Genomic DNA, 24,405 nt, shown 5'->3' with positions numbered 1-24,405 from the left:
TGTTTTTGAAATATTATATTTTAAGTGTATTTATATTTGTTTTCAGTCCCCGAAGAAGGCCTAGTTTGGTCGAAATGTGTTGGGCTTTTTAAACACTGAATAAACAGTTGACCATCTTAGCACATGGAGCTTGTCTCCTTTCTGTTTGCAGCATTATGAGCTGACCGAAATCAACACATTTTGTACCAACTGAAGCATCTGAACACTTTTCATGCACTATATGAGGATATTTAAATGAACAATAGTAAGGCCCAACTCCGGCGCCATGATGCTGCTCCACATGGCTCACATTATGGCACTCCGTCCACACGATGCAGCACCAAAGGACTGCCTTCAAGCCATGGCGCCACAGCTATAACGTCCTTTCCAGGGAGCAAAAAGGAGCCGCTTTTTGCAGCTCCTTTTTGCACCCTGGAAAGGCTCGATCGGGGGCTGCGGCATACGGTTGCCACGGCCCTGATCCAGCACACTTGAAGGCGGCTGCAGGCTGCCCCTTGGGGGTGGTCTGCACAGCCCGTTTCAAGTTGCATGTGTTCCTATGTTAGGTTGCCTTCATTTTTACAGTCTCCTCATTGTATGGATTGAGTTTCACTTGGATTTTAAAGGGCGAAGATTGTTATATTTGGCTCTCCTGTTATGTTGGGCAAAGATCTCAGTTTCTGCACATTTTACTTCTTACAAGGAAGTTTGCAATTACAAGGTAATGTGTCCTTTCTTGTACAAAAAGGGGAGATATAATGTAATAAAACAAAGACAAATCCTCAGAGTCTACAGAGTGTCTGAGAAGGAGCTAGTGAAGGACAGCCTACACCCAATAAGTACTTAATTTGAATCTCCCTGTAGCCAAAACTGATACCGACACCACCTGATTGTAACACAGCAAGTTACTACTACAGCAGCCAAATAATAGTGGCTTCTTTTTTTCTGTTTCTACCCAACTAGTATTTTAGCAAATCCTTCATGCACATTCTGTGCTTCAGAACATGTGCCAAAATAATGCTGCCATCTGCAATTATTTATGGTGTTGATTAATCACAGACTGTTAATGTTAGGCTACTCTTCCAAGGACAGGCTAGATAAAGGAAGGGCTGCCAAACAAATTTTATATGGGTCAACACACAGGCCTATAATCTATAGCTTGGTATAATTTACACATAATGCTTAGAACATCCAGAGAAGTTCTGCTTAAAGTCTGCCTGTCTGCATACATAGCAAGTGATTTCATTAATGTTTTATGTGCAAAGTACTACCTTTTGTTTTTAATGAGCTGCTCTATTTTCTGCATCCCACCTCTTCATTCTGAGTGGCAACATGGTCTATTTGACCATTTTTCGGCCTGACAATACCAGCTTTATGCAGTTTCATACAGGGCTCACACTTAATATTTTTCTTTCCTTTTGACACAGTGAAGGCCTCCTTTTTTCATTTCCTTTCAATTCCCATGAATCTTGGAGAATAATTCCAAGTAATCATCACCGAGTTGTAAGTGGAGCAAGTGTGATTAACATCACAGTGACCAGAAAAGGCTAAGTAACAAGTACATAGGGAAAAGGGCACAAAAAAGGGGAAATCATAAATAGCCAAATGTGAAATGCCTCTTTATATTGATATCTGTCAAGCAATTTCCCAGCCAAGCAATATACATTATTCAAAAGAGAGCTGAAACAAGGTTTATTTCTTTATTATATTGTTGGTAAAAACAATTATTTGAAAGCTAGTTTAAATAAGAAAATTTGTTCCCTAGTTGTATCATTGTTGGTAAATGATAATTTGTGATCAGAGCTCAGTAAGAATTCTGTTGCCATTTCACCAAGTCATACAAGGACAGATATATCATCACCAATTAAGGCAGTCTTACAGAGTTCCATATCAGCAACAGAATTCCACAGGGACAACTGCATCTATAAAGTAGCCATATAATGAAACCATTTCTGTCAACAGGGTCATCAGTCTAGACATGATATCCATATAACATCATGCCCAGATGTCTTTCACTCTGAATCTCTCTCTGCTTTGGAATTATTTTCTTTATTGAGATCTGAAGAAAATTTAGTTTTTAACCCTTTCCTCTGTCTTGGCAACATGCAGGACTTTTGTTTTCTGCCAAAAAACAAAACAAAAACAACAACCACAGAATCTTCCATGTTTGTAATCAGGAATTTGAATAAATCAGGAAACTGAGAGATTCTATGATGTAATTGAGAAGGAAATTGACAACACTACAAAACAAGAGTGCTTGTCAATAATAGGCAACTGGAATGCTAAAGTAAGAAGCAAAGAAGAATAAAAAATTGTAAGAAGATTCAAACTAGATACAAGAAATGAAGCAGGAAATCAGCTGATAAAATTTCATGGGGCCAACTATCTATTCATCTCAGCTACCTTCTTTATACATCCAGAGAGGAGACTGTCCACATGGACACCACCAAATGGTCAATACAAAAATCAGATATACTACATAATTGAAAGCAGAAGATGGAGAAGCTCCATTCTTGCAACCAAAACTAGACCGGGTGCTGACTATGACACAGATCATGAACCATTAATATCAAAAATTAGAGTAAAGCTGAAGAAAAACACAAAACCAGTTATCATATCAACATATAATCTGAACAACATCTCAACAGAATTTACAGATAGTGTAAAAATAGATTTGTGTTATTAAGCATAATTGACTGGGAACCAGAAGAACTATGGTCAGAAGCCAGGGACATAATCAAGGAAGAATGCAGAAAGGCACGACCATGGCCAAAAAGATAAGGAAGAAACAATGGAAAAACAGACAAAATGCTGCAAGCAGTAAAAGGAAGGTAAGAAGCAGAAGTAAAGGGAGATAGGAATAAAATCAAAACCATCAATGCAACTGTTCAATGACTAGTGAACAATGATAAAGATATATTAAACTACTATAATAACCAATGCACAGAAAAAGAAGACAACAATAAAAAAAGAAGAATGAGAGCTCTCTTCCACAAGATCTGGGAACTCAAAGTTCAAACCAAGGGCAGGGTTACTCTATGATCAAAAGAACATACCGCACAGTCAAGAATAAATAAGAAGACAGTGGAAGCAATACACAGTAGAGCTAACAAAAGAGATGATAAAATAAACATATGGAATGAAGAACCATATGAAGATGAACCCCGATTCTAAAAAGCAAAGTGGAATCTGCACTAAGAGAAATTGGAAGGAATAAATCAACAGGAACAGATGATATTCTGATTGAACTGATACAAACCACACAGAAAAAATCAACTCTGGTGTTAACTAAAATAAGCAAACAAATATGGAAACAAAACAGTGGCCAACAGATTGGAAAAGATCGGTATACTTGCCCAACCACAGAAAAGGAGAAAGAAAAGACTGCAGGACCATAGTATTAATTTCCCGTGCATGCAAAATAATGCTCAGAATTCTACAGCATAGATTCCAATTATATATGGAGAGAAAAATCACAGAGGCACAAGAGGGGTCAGGAAATGAAGAGGCACTATGGATCACATTGCGAACATGTGATGGCTAATGGAAAATGCCAAAGAATTTGACAACAAAATCAGCATGTGCTTTATAGGCTATAGAAAAGCCTTTGATTGCATTGATCATGAAAAGCTATGGAATGCTCTTAAAGAAATGGGAGTGCCACTACATTTGATAGTCCTGATGAGGAATATGTACTTAAGACAAGAGGCTACTTTTAGAATAGAATATGGAGAAACAGAATAGTTTCTAATTGGCAAAAGAGTTAAGCAAGGATGATTCTATCACCCTATTTGCTCAACTTGTACACAGAAAATATCATAGAAAGAGCAGGTTTAGACTCAGAAGAAAGAGGAGTGAAGACAGGAGGAAGGAACCTCAACAGTGTAAGATATGCAGATGACACCATACTACTAGTGGAAAATATCAGAGACTTAGAACAATTACTAAAGAAAGTTAAAAAAGAAAGCGCAAAGGCAGGCTTACTGCTGAACATAAATAATATTTTAAAAAAGAACAGAGAGGATCTATATAAATTCAAATTAGATAATGACAAAATTGAAATAAAGATTTCTTTTACCTGATCAGAATGGAGACTGCAGTCAAGAAATAAGAACAACACTAAGAATGGGAAGGGCAGCTATGAAAGAACTAGACAAGATCCTAAAGTGTAAAGATATACAGTACAACTGAGCACTTAAGTGAGAATCATCCAAGCCATTGTATTCTCCATCATTTTGTATGGATGTGAGAGCTGGACAGCAAAGAAGCACATAGGTAGAAAATCAGCTCATTTGAGATGTGGTGCTGGAGAAGAGTGCTGAGGATACCTCAGACAGCCAAAAACAAACAAACAAACAAACAAACAAACGGGTCCTCTTCAATAATGCTCTCCCTGAAAGCAAATATGACAAAACTGAGTCTGTCATTTTGGCCATATAATGAGAAGGCATGAATCATTAGAAAGGACAATAATACTAGGAAAGGTAGAAGGTAGTAGAAAGAGAGGAAGTCTGCACACCAGATGGCTGGACTCAATCAGGGAGGCTTGAATCTGCAGGAACTAAACAGAGGATAGGGGTCTTGGAGGTGTCTCACCCACAGAGTCAGGGTCAACTTGAGGGCAGTTAAAAACAACAAATCAGGATTTTTTGCCCTCACTGGAAACAACCAGCCATCCTCTCTTTTTAAAAAATTAAAAATGAGTACAATTGATTTTGGAATATTCAGGTAATGTTAGAAGTCTGGTAAGTGTCCTACAGAGATGTGGCTGCAAACTAGAAAGAAAGCATGGTGGGATACAGCCCGCCCAAAGCAGGCGGTCTCCCACCGCCCTAGTTTGCACCGCGGGGAAGCCACAGCCTCCAGACCACTGGGCTTCCCTGCAGAGTAAAAAGAACCCTTAAAAATCAGGTTCTTTATGCAGCGCGTTTGTGATGCCGCAATGCGCCAATGGCACACTTGCGGCATCACAATGGTGCCGGGACGTGCGGACACTAAGCGTCTGCCACATCAAAATGATGGCGCCCATGTGTACTGGGTGCTGCCATTTTGACGTACAGATTACATACTAGGGTTGTGGGGCGTATATAAGCAGCGCCCCGAGGCAACCCTAGTACATATGCAGGCCAGTGCTTTCGCTGGTCTGTACAGCGCCCATGTTATATAAACCTTTGCTTATAAATAATGGGCTTCTGGATTATACATTTTATTATTTTTAGCTCTGATATATATAAAAAGCTTTTAAACACATAAAAATTAGCAGGAATAATATTTCAGAATATATTGCACACACATATGCTTTATCTTCTACTTTGTCAATGCATGAACCTGATGACAGCTGCTTCTGCCTGTGAAACCACCACTTATCACAAACTAGGCACCAGAGCTTATAGTTCTTTGTTTTTGTTTTCATTTTATTTTTACTGGATATTTATTTATTGGCTTTTAATTGTATTTGGTTTATATTGTTTTTATCCTTTACACCACCTTGAGAACTGGGAAAAATATATAAAAAGGACATATTTTACCACTACTAACATGGCTACTTTACTGGAACTAGTTATGGCTTACTTCACTCTAGTCTTCATTTCTCAACTGTTTTATCTTTCTGCGCTGGCTATTTATAGTACCTGAAATGAAGCAACAAAAAAAGCATATTATATCAAATTGCTAGTAGTTACTAAATAGTCACTCGCCCAATGTCTAAGGCAATGTGTAAGCCAAGTTTGAACATATGAACATATGGTCAGCTTTAAGTATTTTAGGGCCAAAACAGATGGGCCAAAAGGAGTGTCTGATCAGCCCGGGACTGCAGCAAATGGACGTCCCAGTCCCAAAGTAGGCCACCAATGTGGTTCCAAACGGGCAGCCGACAGGAGCAGATTAAATCTGCTCCCTTTGCCAGCAGCTTCAGGCCACCTTAGGCAGCCTTGGAGAGGTTTCTGGCCATGTTGCGGACGTATATTGTTTAAACACCATGCCCCCAAAGCAGCTGGAAGCTGCTTTATTTGGTCCATCTGTTTTGGGCCCATTTCTCTCTATCACTGCATTTTTTAGATTACTCAGTATGTGCTTCACACTTTTACACTTTTCATGAATACTGAAATCCAACATAATGTTAGTGCCAAAATATAGTATACTGGCAGAGTTTCACTGATTTGCTAGTTATACAAGCAGTAGCACATTTATTGTTGTGGTCCCTAGACACACTAACACTTATAGAAAAGGTTGTTCAACTGGAAACTGCAATGGCTTCCCCTCTTCCACACAGTCAGAAAGTAGGTGTCCATAAACACAACATCATTTGGGATAATCCAATAATACTGTTGAATACTAACCATACATTACTTCTTTAAGAATATTCTGCTTAAGAATTCTCCCCTTTAAAAGACCCTTATTGAGTAAAGTTAACATGGAGCTTCTGTTAGTTAGAATATCACTAGCGCCATGACCATCCTGGCTTCTGAGGGAGAGAGAGGGTGGGCCAATCCCATCAGGCCTCCCCAAAGGAACTGCGCCCTTCCCAGAAGGCATCTGGCTCCATCCTCCACTCCCTTCCCCTTTTGGATCATGTCTTCTTAGATTGTAAGCCTGAGGGCAGGGAACCATCTAATTAAAAGATTGTATGTACAGTGCTGTGTAAATTTACAGCGCTATATAAATAAAGCTTAATAATAATACTGTAATAATAATAATAATAATAATAATAATAATAATAACTAGTCTGTATTGAAAACCTAAAATTCCAAAGATTTAACTTGAAACACAATAGTACAATTCAGTGACTAATTTACTGCAATCCTGGCCTATAGAAACCTGACACTACTGATTAGGCCCATAAAACCACAACAGTATTAAAATTTAAAAGGATTTTAAACTTCTTACCCCATTCAGAGTGTGCTATCTGTCATTTTTGAAAATGTCATTCTTAATAATTTCCAGTTTTACACCAGGTGCTGTATTGTATTTCAGAGGAAGGCAATGGTAAACCACTCCTGGGAAAAGCCTAGGAAATTCATGGAGTTGCAATATGTCGATAGGCAACCTCAAGACACACACATACTTACAGAGCTACACACAGCACTGTCAGTCCTAACTAGAATAGACCCACTAAATCAATGGCAAATACTAAGTTCTGGCTTGCCATTTAGCAATTGATTCAAGTGATCTACTCTAGTTGGAACTAGCAATTACAGATCTTAAGCTATAGTCCTATAAACCTATAAGCCAGGGGTGGAAAACTGTTGAGGATTAGAGTGGCCCACTGGCCCACCTAATGACCTTGGTGGTATAATTTGGGGCATGAAGCCCAAAACAATGAATTGGGGGTGTCTCATTGAGCTTAGTTGGTCTCTTTTTTTTAGTAGATCTGCATGTGATCAGTGATGAAATGGAGATAAGAGCTCTAATGCATCATGACCTTCTTCATTAGTATGGATAGTTACAAGCTCTGTTATCTTCCCCAGGATTCACTCCTCCCTCTCAGTTTAACTGTAATCTTCACAAGTAGCTGGAGGGGGGATTTCTATTTATTTATTTATTTATTTTTGGCAACAATATATTGTTGTGAGCTTGCTCTATTATTTGGAGTGGCTTGGTCTTGAATAGGCAATTAATACCTATTAGCTTTACAGAAGACTTGTTCTTGGTGGAGATAAAAACTGCTTGTTCATTGGTTCAGCACAGCTGACTGCATTTTCAAATACTCCTTATGGGCATAGCTATGGAAATTGTCATAATGAGTGCTTGCACTTCAAAATTCATTACAACATGAATGACTACACTGAAAACCAGACATGAAGAACAAAATTGTATGATTTTAGAACTTTTTTGTTGATTAAGAATAAAATTGTGAATTAACAGTTATCTCTGTTATCTACCTCTGTTGTGGCACATTACTGAGCAATATCCAACTTAGGGATTTTATTTTGTTTTTGCTTTTTTGTCTCCTGAGGAAATCAATTGCACCAGATCACAAAAAAACCTCCTGTAATTTACTCACAGTTTGGAATCCAGCTTCAGGAGAAATCCCAGTTTGTCATATTCTGAAAGACAAAAGCAGGATCATCAGGTAACTGAGGCAACATGACCCTTTCTTATCAGAATCTCCTTTGTGAAGGCCATAAATGTTTTTAAGAATAAAGTGACATCATGGATAATAGATCAATACCATCTTATTAAATGCATTTCCAATGTAAATAATTTTCCAGTTTCTTCATTCTAAAGTCAATAATTAGTTCAATTATTTCTCAGATACAGTTCATAAAACACCAACAATGCACCCTCTTTTTGGAATGAATTGAGTTCTTTTCTGCACACACAGCTTTTAATGTGATCTTGAATGTGGAACATGATGTAGATTCACTGAACCCTATTACATTTTAAATTTGTACAGTAATCATAATTAAATGCTAAATCTTTCATTTAATTTTTTAAAAAATACAAAATATATTATTTCAGAAAAATAATGTATTACATTCTAGAAGAATTACTTTACACTGGGTAGAATAGATGTAGAGTAGCTTTAAAAGTCATAGACATACAGTAACTGCTTTTTTACTCAGAAACGGTATGGCAGAAGGATATGACACTGACAATTTGTCACCATGTTCAAACTGCAATCTCAACTGATGCAAATAATTCAATCTGAATTAAATTCTGGCCCAGCAAACTAAGTTCAATAGCTGCTTAGCTGTCTGTTTCCAGCTGCTTCAAGTGTCACTCCATAAATTATGGATTGCGTTTACATGTTCCCATCCAGTCTTCATATAAATTCTACCACCTAAACCTACCTCCACAAACAAAAACAAATAAAATAAAACAATTTTTAAAACCAAAAATATCCAATACTGTGCTTTGAAAATAGTAGAGTTCTGTATAAATTTCTTTTATTACATATAATAAAATATTTCATATATCTATAGATAGATATAGATATACCATTTGAACATTTGACTAAAGCCTAGGAGAACAAATTTGATTCCCCTCTTGGGCATGGAAACCCACTGGCTGACCTTGAGCAAGTCACACACTCTCAGCCTCAGACATAGGCAAAAACAACCCCCCTCTGAACAAACCTTGCCAAGAAAACCCCATGACAGAGTCACCTTGAGGATGCCATAAGTCATATACAGCTTGGAGGCTCACAACAACAACAAACACACACGCTTCTCGGCCTTTTGGCTAAGATCAAGTGTGTGTGAGGTATCACACACGCTTTAAAATACAGTAGTATTACATACATATACCATTGTTTTAAATTACATTTGTCCCCTGGAAACTAATAAAGAAGACAAACCATTAGCAAAACTGGGTATGTACATGACTGAAAGCAAGTACTGTACTACAGATTCTTCCCAATGGCCTGGGCCACATTATCCATGCATCTAGGCTCAGAAAAATTAGGAAACAGGAAATACCTGGAGTGATCCTATATCAGCAATACCAGGGCCAGAATCCTCTGGGCATTAGACCAGCATACCTCCTTGTTGTGGCAGTGGATATACTTTTTTTTCTGAGTTCCTGTATAATGGTGTCCACTACCTCAGTGTGCAAGCATCACCCCAGCAGTACAACTGCTAGAATCCTTTCTGGTTGACACTCAGGCATAGTTCCACACTGCCGTCATTCTACGATTCACCTCTATCCTTTTCACATTGGCCTTAATCCCAATGGAGTCTTACACTTCCCAACGCTCAACAAGATTCCAGACTCTAGGTCTGTGACAGGCAAAAGGTAGGATTGACAAGAAGAGCACAGCTGAAGCTCTGATTACTCTAAATTCCAAATGCTTGCAGTTGAAGATTAGGTATTGCTACTTACATCCTCTGGGAAGAGAATTTATAACAAGCATTAGTAGGTTTCCCAGAGTGGGATCCACACAGATGAAGAATTTAGGGATTTATTTTTTTATTATTATTATTATTTTTTTTTTTGTAGGAAAATGTTAGTTTTAAATACATCAGTAGAAATTTGCTATAAACCATCTCTGTTTTGCAACCTAAATTTAAAACCTCTTTCAGGCATAACTGACACTCAGCAGTGACTCTCCTGTTCCATAGGAGAAATACAATTAGCTTTTTCCCTCACAAGTATTTTATTTCATTTTTTCCAGTATAGTGTAACGAAGACAATTTGCAGATTTTATTTACTTTTTATTTAAGAGATAGTCTTTAGAAATGTAATTTGACTATAGGATGTGCTGCAAACTTAATTTGCATGTACAACTTAAAAAGGAGAGGGGGATCCACAGTCACAAGCTAAAATTTCTTCAGATTCTCATTGAACAAGAAATATTTGCATTTTCAAAGCTACAATAATTGCACCTGTAGCATACAGATTAAGATGAGACAATTTTACATCACTATGATAATATTATTGCAGGCCAATTTATAGAATTTATTTTGGAGTGTAAAAGGATATCCAGATTTAACAGTGACAGTCAAACAGATATTGTAAATATTTCAAATCTCCTAAGTATAATTGTTTCAACAATGGAGTTCACATGTTCCATTCTGTATATGTGAAACATGTCCAGCTTTTTTTTTTAACAAAAGGCTAAGTTAGGCTATAGAATGGTAATTTCAAACAAGAAAACAAGATACATTGATGAGTGGATCTGTGGATGGCTACTCTAGATCTCATAAAGGAAGTCATACATTAAACAAAGTCCAACAGAAGCCTAAAGAGTCCAAAGGCTTACCAGAAACACTGAAAATGAAGATTTTTTTTAACCTAAGTGAAATTAAGAGACACGAAGAGGAATTAGTCCAACAGGCATTACTTTACCCAACTAACAGAAACATGAAAGTATGGGAACAAAACAGGCCAGAAGGTGGTTTTCACTGACTTTTGTACCAGACAGGGTAACATATCCCAGATAACCCCAGCACTTTATCAGTACAAGGAAAGAATTTCCCCTCACTCACTCAAAAACAAAACAAAAAAACACAACACCACCCACTGGGCCTCTGGTCAAAAGAGATAAAAAATATATTATTCCATGTTGTAGGGAAGCCTGGATTCAAATGAGAACCTAGTCACTGCCAACAATTTAATAATAAAAGTACAACAGCAATAATACAAACAGACTTACAGCCAAGCACAGCAAGCTCAATAAACTATACAGTTTTTATGCCAAGCTAAACACTGGCACAAATATGGTACTTTCCTCTGCACATCCAGGATCAGTCTAGCTTCTGGACAGTTAAGTGAGAAATTCTTAGTCTAGTTGCCAAACTCCCAAAAGACCACCCAAACAGACAACAGAACAGAAAGAGCAGATTCATGTACAATCTGTCCACCTTCACATTTTCCAGCTGCATCTGCATGTTTATACAGTGAGAAGGACACTGAATCTCTTCTTATATGCATCTCTCAAGGACTGAACCACAAAAATAAATGTACTCCTGCAGCGTAACTATGAAAAACTCTCTACACAAATTAAACTAAGGACATACACTACAACTTCAGCACCTGCCTGACAAGATTCCTTCCAAAGAGAGCCAGTTTGTGCCCTCAACAAAGGAAGAGGTGCTGAAGCCTTCTGTTAGGCTTAAGAGCCTCTATTATATTTGATATTTTAGCAGAGAAACAGAAACATTATTAGAAACGTGTGTGCTTCATCTATATTCTATCCATAATGATCTATCTATTGCCTTTGTGTATACCATTCACACTTGTTAAACATTCAGGTTGGAAAGTCAGTAACAGTTTTGGAATACAGTTGGGCAAACAAACTCACTAGAGGATGATGGCAGGTCAGTGAGGAGAATGTGGAATCTCAAGATAACTGGATATTTTGATAAAGGCTACAGGGATGTATATTATACAGAAGAGTTTGGCCAGCCCTTGAAACTGACAATTTTAACTCATTACGAATTGATTTCCAACAAAGATAGCTTAACTACCAATAGCACAGTGTTGATATCAGAAAGTCCATACTCTATGGGCAGAATAGCATGATTCACAGGAATGCAGCAAAGGCTCTTAATGCCATGGATATGGTTATTATTGTTTGCAAGAAACTCTTTTAAAAACAAACATAAAAGTGTCATTTAAATTAATAAAAATAAACAACGTTTTCCTGGATGAAAAAATGCAATAACCTCTTCTTACAAAAGGACTCACAAGATTATTCAGGAACATGATAGCATAATTAGGGAGAAAAGCAACAAAAAGACATACAGTATTAATTAAGAAAAGATATGATAAATAGAGAAAATCCTGGAGGTAGTGAATTGGGATTTAAACTACACTGCATTGTTGGCCAAATGTAGAATCTACACACAAAGAAGCTTCCTATCCCATTGCTTTATGTTTTCATATCCCAATGCACTGTAGCATTGAGAAACTTCGGTCATCTATGCCCTTCTTCGCTGAAGACTCAACAATTATGACATTCAGACATTTCCCTTTCTCTACAATTTGTCTACTGGTGAAAACCCCACACCAGACACATCAGAATCCCCCTTTTCTGGATTCAATTTTGGAACACTTTTCAGTGGCACTCTATCAGTTCCAGGTCACGTTATGCAACTCTCAAACCATAAAAGAGTTTTATCAGCTGGTAAATCTTTGTAGATGGGACTGCCAGCATCTCTTCAGAAGTCCACATTATACCATTACATGGTATTTGGATTACTCACCCAACAAAGTAGTAATAGTAATGGTAGTCAATGTTATCCCTATACAAGTCAATATTACTTCTACCCTTTGGAGACAACACATTCTAAGTCTAAAAGGATTTGCCTTCCCCAGAGTAGAGTAGATTCTAGGAAATCCATTAGTCAAGATTATACTGGAAGCTAGAGAGAGAGTGTTGCTGTTTTTTAAGTAAAGGATACCATATTTGACCCTTCTCTAAAAAGTTATCTTCTTATACACACACAAGTCTTTGCAACATAAACTGTGATTTTATTCCATGCTATGTATCTTTGCGTAAATGTAGTTAAACATTCCTAAGTGACTGTTTCACAAAAGGGTTTTGCTCTGCTTCTGAAGTTGTATCACATTCTCTAGTAAAAGTCAAAGATAATATTAACAAAAAGTAATGTGCACAAGTTCTTGGTGACCTCTGGGGAAAGTCAACTTGATCTGTAAAACAAGACAAATAATAAAGAAGAGGACATGGGAATATTTTACTGAAAAAACAGATAGATTAAATTATTCTTTCAGAAAGATTCCCACCCAGGGATATTCATACTGAGCAGACACAAGGTGGAAAGAGAGACCAAAAATATAAAAGAGCTGCTGCACTTGACAACCAAGGTATAGCAGGCATTAGCAAAGCAGCCAACTCCCAGTTAAACTGTCAGGGATATAAAACATGGAGTAATTACTATTATCCAGAAATGAAGCAGAGGAAAACAAGGGAAAGTACCAGAGAGATCAACCTCCCCTGACCATTAAGTTTAATAAAACTTTTTAGACCACCATGGCAATTATTAATCTTAAGCATTAAAAGAGAGCTAGTATGGTATAGTGGTCTGAGCATTGGACTAGGACTCTAGAGAACAGGGTTCCTATCCCTCCTCAGAAATGGAAACCCATTGAGTGACTTTATGCGAGTCACACTTTCTCAGCCTCAGAAAAGGCGAGGGCAAATTTCCTCTGAACAAATGTTGCCAAGAAAACCCTATGACAGGATCGCTTTAGGGTCCCCATAAATCGGAAATAACTTGAAGGCATAAAACAACATAATGCACTAAAAGCTGCCTTACTCATAGCAGATAGGTTCTCATGGTAGCTTTAAAACAGAGCAGTGGTTCTCAGATGGTGGAGTAGCACCCTGGGGGGGGGCAAGGGGGGGTGCAACACTTGGAGGCCTTGATCCCTCCTCCTCTTCTTCCCACACTTTTTTATATATAAAATGTACACATGTGTTGAGTTAAATATTGAATTTATTTAAATAAATCTGTTCTAATTTGAAATACATTCTTTCTTTATAAAATGTTAAAATATGAATATAAATGAATGTGTGAATGAAAATATCATTTTAAATATTGTAAGCTGACTTGAATCCCATTTTGGGAGAAAGGCAGGCTATATATCCCATAAACAAACAAACAGACAAAATATTTTTATGTATATACTACTTCAAGAGGGCCCTAATATCCACATATAGATGTAAAAAAAAAAAAGGGGGGGGTATCACAAGGGTAAAAAGTTTGAGAACCACTGAAATAGAGTAATTTGGAACTTTTGAGAGACACACGTCCAAAACAAACTACCAATCCCAGTTAGAGCATGTCTACTTTATCTATATAAAGTAGATATATGAAGACAGAGCGCCCTCCCTCTATAACTGTCATCCTTTGGCCTGCAAGGGAGAGAATAGGCTGGCCCAGCTCCATCAGGGCTAGCCTGAAGAAAGAGGCTCCTGCCTCCATAACTGTCATCCTTTGGCCTGTGAGGGAGAGAATAGGCTGGCCCAGCTCCATCAGGGCTAGCCTGAAGAAAGAGAGCCCTCCCTCCATAACTGTCATCCTTCAGCCTGAGAGGGAGTGAACAGGCAGGCCCAGCTCCATCAGGGCTAGCCTGAAGAAGAAGAGCCCTCCCTCCGGTCCATCTGCCTTGGTCCAGGCCTCAGAGGGAGAGAAGAATGCTGGACCTGATCCCCTCCCCCCCACTATTCCCTTCTCCTTTTGTGTCATGTCTTTTTAGATTTTAAGCCTGAGGGCAGGGAATCGTCTATTATCCCTTCTGTTGTAAGCCGCCCGGATTCCCAGTGATTGGGCGCATATAAATAAATCATATTATTATTATATAAGTATTGGCTTACCATTCAGTGGGTCTAGCAATTGGGGCTAGCGACTGTTAGGCCAAACTCTCCCACTATCATAGAAATTGAAATAACATGTTGTTCATATTAATGAACAGCAACCCTTTAAATAAGACTGCACTATTCAAAACTACTATTGGAACTATGTAAATAACTACCTTCTGTCATCACCAGGCAAGCTATCAGTTGTCAGCAATTATCAACATTTTTGGACTTAGTTAATGCAGCCTCTACTACAATGGACTCTAAACTATGGTTTAGTATTACAGTACATGTACCGTATAAGCCTCAGGACTCAACACGTTCTCTCCGTCCTCCAGTGTAACTGCAAAGTTCTGGAAACTTTTGCCTCCATTTTAAACTAACAACAAAAAGTAATTAGGTCAGTACTCGGACAAACTCTCTTTACTCAGGAAATAAGCCAATTTCAACCTATGACCAGATAGCAAGAGGTCATGGGGGGAAATATGAGAAATAAAGATAACTCAAGGTTTTCAAAGTACTGTGGATGTCCCCTATTTGAGGTAATCAAATTCCTACAGAAGAGGCAAATACTTTATAAGATGTTTTCATTTCTATAAGCTTTCTTATTACTCACTCTGATAACAAATCCAGTGGGTCCCTGGTATCTGCTAGGATTTGGTTCCAAGACACCCAACCTCCACATGGATACCAAAATCTGTGGATGCTCAAGTCCCAATATATACAGGGGCATAGTAAAATGATATCCCTTATATAAAATGGCAATACCAAAGTTTGCTTTTGGGATTTTTATATACATACACACACACACACACACACACACACACATATTTTCAAGCTGTGGATAATTGAATCCATGGATGGTTGAATATGTGGATATGGAGGGTTGACTGTACTAGATGGTTCATTCATAGCCCCCCTGTAGCAGCATATCTCCAAAATACTTTAATAGGCATTAATCGTGCCAAGAGCAGCTGTCTCACTTGTGAAGGGTATTTTTGTACTATCATAAAAATATAAAAAGAGCCATGCTGGATCAGACCAAAGGCCTATCTAGTTCACTATTCTATGATCACAGTAGTGAACTAGATTTATTTATTTATTAAAATATTTATATCCCACCTTATATCTGAAACTCTCAGGGCAGCTTACAACATAATCTACTTAAAGCAAATAATAATAATAATAACAACAACAACAACAACAATAATACAGTCACCCCTTGGAACTCACGAGGGATCCATTCCAGACCCCTCCCCCCGTTCCAAATTCATACATATTCAAGTCCCATAGGCTTGAATGGGGAGAATGCATGTGAGCGCATGCCATGGGCAGCGCCCCATTAAGGTTAATGGCAGTCAGCAATCTACGGATTTTCAAGTCCGCGGATTTCAAGTCCATGAACTTGGAGGGACGACTATAGTGTTAAAAGATAAAAAATATATTTAACAATGTTTCTAAACCAGCTTATTTAAAACTTCTTAAAACAGTATTAAACAGTACAACCATGAGACATGTGCTTCCTGGATAAAAATCAATTAAAGCCAAGTTTTGACTTATCACTGAAATGATCTCAATGTTGACACCTATTGGGTCTCTGGGGGAGGAAATTCGACAACTGAGGTGCCACCAAAGAGAAGGCCCTCTCCCATGTCCTCTTACAATGCAATTCCTCTACTGATGGGACACAGAGGAGGGCCTTTCCAAAAGGTTTCAATTTTCAGGTAGACATAGAGAGGGGGGGAAGGGAACAGAGGGGATAAGGGAGAGAGAGAGAGAGAGAGAGAGAGAGAGAGAGAGAGAGAGAGAGAGAGACCCTTAAGTATTGGGGTTAGGGCTTTCAATGCTATCACCACCATCTTGAATCAGGCCGAAAGCATACTGGCAGCCAACGCACTTCCTTCAGAATTGGTGTTATATGATATCTGAATGGAATCCCAGTGAGCAGTCTAGCTGCTGCATTTTGCACTAGCTTCAGTTTCCATGTCATCTTCAAAGAGAGACCCATGTAGAACACTTTGAAGTCTAATTGGGAACTTACCAGTGCATGGAATACTATGATTAAAATATCCAGAAATGGGCAGAACAGGAAAGACCATAGTTGACAGACCAGTTGAAGGTGGCACTTTCCCAAACACTCTGAGCCACTACCTGAGCCACCAGTGACAAAGATGGACCATGAAATACACCCAGAGTATAATAATAATAATAATAATAATAATAATAATAATAATAAGTTTTATTTCTAGACCGCTATTCCGCAATGATCATAGCGGTCAGTGTACAGTAAAAATTGTAATACAATACAAAATACAAGGTGACAGTTAAAGGGGGAGAAGTCTCGTCCTTCAGGCAGTCCCCGATGTTGCTGGGTCTGCCTGATCGCTCCCTCTGAGGCCAAAATGACAGTTGAGGAGGGAGGGGCCTCTTCCTTCAGGCAGTCCCCGATGTTGCTATGCGTATGTATGTGCTTGTTTCTTTGGCAGAGCATACCCCCATCCAGGGCAGGTAGCCTACCCATTTCCTGGACCTGAGAAACATCAAGCCACAGATTCTCTGTCTTCTCAGGATTCACCTTCAATTTACTGGTCCTCATCCAGTTCATGGTGACGAGATAGATACTTAATACCTATCCCATCTTCTAGTCACCCTGTTATCCCAAAAGAACCGAGGATCGTCCCAACCATACCACAGACCCTTACCTTGCTCCTATGTAATGCTAGGTCGGCAAAAAACAAATCTCATATCATCCATGATTTGTTAGAGGAAGAGAATGCAGACCTAGCTTGTATTACAGAAACCTGGATGGGGGAAGATAGCTGTGTGACTTGGGCCAAAACTCTCCCAGCTGGGTATGCAGTTAAGGAGCAGGTCAAGGAAAGTGGGTGAGGGGGAGGCGTGGCCATGGTCCATAAAAGTCACATCACCTTGACCAGGAACCCAGTCTCGAAACTAAGGCACACCGAGTGTATTTACCTGACCCTAAAGGCCAAGGACAGTATAGGGATTCTGTTGGTCTACCGTCCACCCCGTGGCCTAACAGACTCCCTATCCGAGCTGACACAGCTGGTTTCGGAGCTGGTGTTGGAGTCCCCCAGACTACTTGTTCTGGGGGACCTCAACATCCCCTTCAAGGCCAGCTCATCAGATCTAACAGGTTCAGCTCGGCAGTTCATGGATTCCATGACGGCCATGGGCCTGTCCCAATTGGTCTTGGGTCTGACACATTGTGCGGGTAATACACTCGATGCAGTCTTTTGTACGGACCAGGAATGTCTGTGGGTAGAGATAAATTGTATCTCTCCCCTGTCATGGACGGACCATTTCCTGGTCAAGGTTAGACTGAAAGCCACAACTCTTAAACCCCTCAGGGGTGGAGGATCTATTACAATGGTCCGCTCTCGAAGGATGATGGAACTCAAACAGTTCCAAGAAGCCATAGAAGGTTTTACGCTTGGGAACGATGGCGATTCTGTCGAAACCCTGGCTAATTACTGGAACAACAATCTTACTGGGGCAATAGATATTATCGCTCCTGAGCGTCCTTTCCACCCTGCTCCAAATAGAAAACCCTGGTATACAGAAGATCTTCGCCAGATGAAGCAGGCTGTGCAACGACTAGAGCACAGCTGGTGGAAACATCAGCGCTTATCTGACAGGACACTCCCTGAAACCATGTTACGTTCTTATGGAGTGGCGATCGATGCAGCAAAGAACTCGTTCCGTGCTGCACGGATCGCGTCGGCGGAGTCTCGTCCAGCAGAGCTGTTCAGGGTGGTTAGGGAATTAACCACACTGCTGACCACCTTGAACCCTCTATTAGAACCAACTACAGCCTGCTGTGATGCTTTTAACAACTTTTTCGCCAATAAAATCTCTCAGATAAGGGCTGATCTAGACGCCGTTTTTTTGTCAGAAGCAATAGAAGAGGTATCCAATGACTCTGGAAACAAGGTTATACAGGATCGCTTTGAGTTTGTAAGTACCGAGGACGTGGACAAGCTCCTTGGAACCGTAAGAAGGACAACTTGCCCTCTTGACCCTTGCCCTTCTTGGTTGACCATCCAGGGAGGAGATGCAATAAAGACTTCATTACATCTTATAATTAACACATCTCTACGGGAGGGCTCATTTCCATCCGCCTTAAAACCAATTTTAAAGAAACCCTCCCTAGATCCCCTGTTGAGAAATAACTATAGATCGGTCTCCTTATTACCATTCTTGGGCAAGGTAATCGAGAGGGCAGTTGCTTTCCAACTCCAAGCTGTCTTGGATGAAACTGATTATCTGGACCCATTTCAAACTGGCTTCAGGGCAGGATACGGAGTTGAGACTGCCATGGTCGCCTTAGTCGATGATCTCCATCTGGGCATCGACAGGGAAAGTGTGACCCTGTTGGTGCTCTTGGACATCTCAGCGGCATTTGATACCATCGACCATGGTAACCTTCTGGAACGCCTGAGAGAGTTAGGTATTGGGGGCACTCTGCTCCAGTGGCTCCGGTCCTACCTCTCGGGAAGGTTCCAGATGGAGAGACTGGGGAACAGTTGCTCTCATAAAAGAGAGCTGACATCTGGCGTCCCTCAGGGCGCCATTCTGTCCCCCATGCTGTTTAATATTTACATGAAGCCGCTGGGAGAGATCATCCGGAAGCATGGAGCACGGTGTTATCAGTACGCTGATGACACCCAGATCTATCTCTCTATGTCTCCGACTGATACAGTGACTAAGGATGACATCTCTCCTCTGGATGCCTGTCTGGAGTCAGTAATGGGCTGGATGAGGGAAAACAAACTCAGGTTGAATCCAGAGAAAACAGAGGTACTTGTGATAGGTACCCCAAGTCCAGACAGGGAAATTTGCCATCCAGTCCTGGATGGGGTCACACTTCCCCTAAAGGACAATGTTCGCAGTTTGGGAGTACTCCTGGACTCATCTCTACAGTTATCATCTCAAGTGGATGCGATGGCCAGGAGTGCTTGGTACCAGCTTCAGCTGATACGCCAACTGCATCCCTGTCTGGACCAAAAGGACCTTGAAACAGTAGTACATGCATTGGTAACCTCTCGTTTAGATTTCTGTAACGCACTCTACATGGGGCTACCTTTATACCAAGTTCGGAAGCTTCAGCTAGTTCAAAACACTGCAGCCAGGTTGGTCACGGGAACACCCAGATCGGACCACATTACACCGGTATTAAAATCCTTACACTGGCTGCCAATTAGCTTCCGAGCCCAATACAAAGTGTTGGTCATTACCTTTAAAGCCCTACATGGCTTGGGCCCGAGTTACTTGAGGGAACGCCTCTCCCTACACAATCCACCCCGCACCCTCAAAACAACTGGAAAGCTCCTACTTGAACACCCCAGAGTGAGATTAACAGCTACTCACCAAAGAGCGTTCACAGCCATGGCCCCTACGTATTGGAATAACCTTCCGGAAGAGATTCGCCTCATTTCCACCCTGGACGCCTTTAAGAAGGCGCTGAAAACCTATCTCTTCCAGCAAGCATACCCTCCTGACCCTCTGTAGAGGAAATCACCCCAAATATATAGCTATCTCAGGACGTTCTCTTTTTTAAATTGTATTGTGATTTTAAGAGATGTGTTATTATATGAGCTGATTTTATCTATTTGTAACTGTGATGTATTGTGAACTGATACTGGCTGTAATCCCACCTTGATCCGTAGGGAGAGGCAGGAAAATACAAATAAAATTTTTATTTATTATTATTATTAAGGCAACATCCTGACACACTGCTCCAGTGACTTCACAACTGCAGCTGACTTAGATGACAAGGAGAAGTAGAACTCTGTGTCATCAGTACACTGATAGCACGAAAGTACCAAACCCCAAATGCCCAAGGACCTCTCCCAGCGGCCCTATACATATACTGAACAGCACAAGACACAAAATGGAACCCCGTGACCCCCACACAATGGCCATGGGGCTGAGCAGGAGAGATGTGAAGGCTTGTGGGGGGAAATGGGGAAAAAACATTTTGTCCATGCTTTTCTTGAAGCATGCTAAAATAAAATATTCCATAATTGATTTTCTTCCTTTTTTTCAATTTTTTCATGTTTTTTCTCAGCTTTTTCCAGGAAAAAAAATAGAAAAGAATTTATAATTAAAATTGACTTTAAACTTTAATTTAATTTATATCCCGCTTTTTGTTTCCACAATCAAAGCGGCATACACCTTTTAAAAAAATACAATATATACAATCCCCCCCTTAAAAAAGGATTAAACAATTCCATCCATTAAAATTACAGACAATAAAAATCTAAAAACAATACTACAATAATAAAATAACGGTGGGCAGAGTCTTCACTTGTATATAACTGTGGGGGGAGTGTTACATGGCCGGGATTTATTCCGGGAAGGCCTGCTGGAAAAGATCCGTCTTGACAGCTTTCTTGTAGCTCTCAAGGTTGGCAATTTGACGGATCTCGTCCGGCAGGCCATTGACTAGATATGATATGGGCTATAGCCCTTACCCAAGATATTAACTTATAAATTAAGACTAGCAAAAGGAGATGCAAAAGATGACATTTTTGGTATCACTATAAGCCATTTGTCATTTCATGTGTCAAAGTAATGGTGAATTTAAACCACTGAACAACCAAGTTAAATTTTGGATTAATAATTAAATGAATAAGATCATAAGAATATGTAAAAGAATAGAATGGAGTTGGCAGATGTAAGAGGTTTGGCAGAGTGGCATTTCTATTTTGTAAAATGAATTAGAGGAATAATGAAAAGAGAGTAAGTTGTTTGTAACGATGTGGATGAACTGTTGTAATACTGAGACTGCATTACTGTTAAATATCAGGTTTAAAAAAAAAAAGCATAGCCACCCTGACTGTACTTAATGGCTCTCAACTTCCAAGAATGTTGGAACGAATCCCTTTTTAAAGTCATTTGAGTTGGCAACTATCATTACCTCTTATGGCAGTGAATCCCAGAGGCCTGTTACAGACAGCCAAAATAAAGCTGCTTCGAGTCACAGTGGAGGTATGGTATTTCAATGATGCATGCATCCTAAAAGTCCAGAAGCCACACCAAAGCCATGCTCCAGTCTGGAGCGTGGCTTTGGTGTGACTTCTGGACTCTTAGGATGCATGCATCATTGAAATACCATACCTCCACTGTGACTCGAAGCAGCTTTATTTTGGCTGTCTGTAACAGGCCATAGTTTCTGTTGAAAAAGTTCTTTGTTTTATCTAAATCACCCACCATTTTGGCTTCAGTGGACGAACCCTTGGGTTCCATGCTTATGAATAAGGGAGAGAAAAGGAGGGTCTTCTTATCTTTTTTCCACACCATGCATAATTATATGCACCTCTGTCTAATTTTATGCCTCCCTGTCCCCCTACTCACGTTGGTCTTAATTTTCCTGTCTAGTGTGTTCATTCAAATAGTCCACAGATCAATTACTGAATGAGATTATATGTAACTGGAGTTCATCAATAGCCCAATATGATTAGAGGATGACTATGGTGCATGCTATCCAGAATGAAGCTAAAGGTGCCATCACTGTTTTACATCACACTACCATTTTGAGGTTGGGAGCAGGATTGGGGGGGAAATAGTGGGTTTTTTTAATTACCAAACCCCCAGTTTTGTTGTTGTTATTGTTGTTTAAACCATTTTTTTGTTTAAAACAGTTTTTACCATTAATGTTTTAATGAAAAAAATTGAATCTTGCTTATTATATTAATATTGTAAACTTTTTAGTTTAGAAAGCTTGATCAACCATGTTTTAATGCCTGCTAACATTAACAACCCACAGCTATTAGGCTTTGATACAATTTACATCTTTCAATAAAATTTTGGGAATTATATTGACAAGTTGGTAACCTATATACAGATTACACCAATACAGCACTAAACCAGAAGTGGCAAAAATGCAGTTTAGATGTTATGACCACTAGCTTAAATAATAATTATTTAATGATCTTTTAAAGCAAGTTGTTTTAATTAACTTTGGAAAATGGGCACCGAAGCATATTAAAGGAACTGGGCTGCACCCGGGCGGTACTCGGATGGCAGATTTGGAGACATGTTCAGACTAAGATAAACATGCAAAGCAGTCAACACTTTGCTGAAAAATAATACGTATTTAAAATTATTCTTTGCCAACTTTCAAATCAAATGTTCAAAATCAGCACACACATATCTATAAAACAGCACCAGTAGAAAACAGTCAAATACTACAAGATAGCACTAGAACAAAAATAGCAGTCAAAATCAATTATATTCTTGAATAACTAAAAACATTTAAAAATTAAGCATCACATGAGTAGCCCTGGAGGGAGCATTTCCGAACTAGGGGCCATTGATGAAAAGACCCACTTCTTCGTTGCCACCTACTTAATCTCTGATGGCAGGGCCATGCAAAGAAGAACCTTTGATGCAATCCTAACTAATGCATAGACTCATTCAAGTGGATCCAGATGAGTCTTCAAGTAGCAGGTTGTTCTTCATGGATGAATAGTTATCATCAAGCCAACTATTTTAGGTTGTTTTTGGAAGACAGCAGATATAAGCTGTCTGTGGCAATAGTGATGTTCCATTTAAACATTCTAGTGCCACAGACCTAAAATGAGAATTTAAAAAACAAGAAGCCAGAACATGCTCCAATTAGTTAAAGTCCACCAAAAGAGCTGTTTAAAAGCCTGGGAGAATTCAAAAAGTCTTCACCTGGCACTGAAAAGAATACAAAGTAAAGGCCAGGCAAGCCTCTCTAGGAAGGCCATTCCAAAATCTCAGTGGTATCCCTAAGAAGCCCAGATTTCATTTGGCAGTGGCACTTAAGAGAAAGACATTTGAAAGTGACCTCAAATCTGGGATGAGGCAGTCCATATTTGTTCCCAGGCCATTAAGAGATTTGCCTGTCTTTCCAGCCTCCACTATCAAGTTCTACTCTGAAAGATCACAGAAAAGCAAAACTCTTCTTATATTGCTAGTGGCAAGTAGAACTACAGCAGCCTTGGCTAAGGGACCAGTCACCTTACCTACTTGGAGGCTATATCAATCAGCAAAAGCCCAAGGCTGTGGCCAAATGGCATTGCTCATTTGGTGCCTGTATGAAGTCTCACAGCAGCTGCAAAGTTGGTAACACTAAGAGATGGGAGTGGCTGGTTGAAGCAAAAGGAGATTTTAAATTATGTTCTATGTTGTGTTGTACTGTATGCTGGAATTCCATTTGTATATTATAAAATAATTGTCATGGCCAGCCACAAGGAGGAAGAGGAGGAGGCTCCTCTAGGTACAGGAGGAACCTGAGGCTGTGCCAGGCCCCAGTTCTGCTCTACCAGTCCCAGTGGATTTAGCTCAGCCAGACCCTAGCTCTGTGGGATCTTCTCCAGTGGAGCCTGGGGCTCAGCAGCCCAGCCTTGCAGAAGTAGAAGTTCCAGACTTGGGAGACATAGAGCAGCAGAGCATTGAGATTCCTACCTTCAGTCAGAGGAGATCAGAAAGGGTGTGCCTTCAGCATTCCAAGAGGCTTGCTGAGAAATGCTCATTAGCCACCCAACAGCTGTGATAAGGGAGCTAGATATAAGACACCTGGCAGACGCTGAGCTCTCTTGTCAGAGTCTATTGGGTCTCATTAGTGAATGCTGCTTGATCTGACTCCTTGTTTCCTAGACCTTTAACTG

General features: G+C 39.7%; 1 protein-coding gene across 4 annotated transcripts in view; it reads right to left on the bottom strand.

Moving 5' to 3' along the window:
* ST3GAL3 (ST3 beta-galactoside alpha-2,3-sialyltransferase 3) overlaps positions 1-24,405 on the bottom strand; it is a 279,714-nt gene that overhangs the window by 188,315 nt on the left and 66,994 nt on the right. For all 4 annotated transcript variants that reach the window (XM_089514962.1, XM_089514963.1, XM_089514965.1 and 1 more), the window contains one exon: positions 7,982-8,024. In XM_089514962.1, coding sequence (XP_089371088.1) covers positions 7,982-8,024 — 43 coding nt within the window. The remainder of the gene's footprint in view (positions 1-7,981; positions 8,025-24,405) is intronic.

Source organism: Sceloporus occidentalis, unplaced genomic scaffold (genome assembly GCF_023333645.1).
Source record: "Sceloporus occidentalis isolate IW3139 unplaced genomic scaffold, rSceOcc1.0.p SCAF_3, whole genome shotgun sequence".
In the NCBI taxonomy this organism is placed as follows: Eukaryota; Metazoa; Chordata; class Lepidosauria; order Squamata; family Phrynosomatidae; genus Sceloporus; species Sceloporus occidentalis.
The sequence above is the reverse complement of the archived record's forward strand: the minus strand, read 5'-3'. Positions and strand labels throughout refer to the sequence as shown.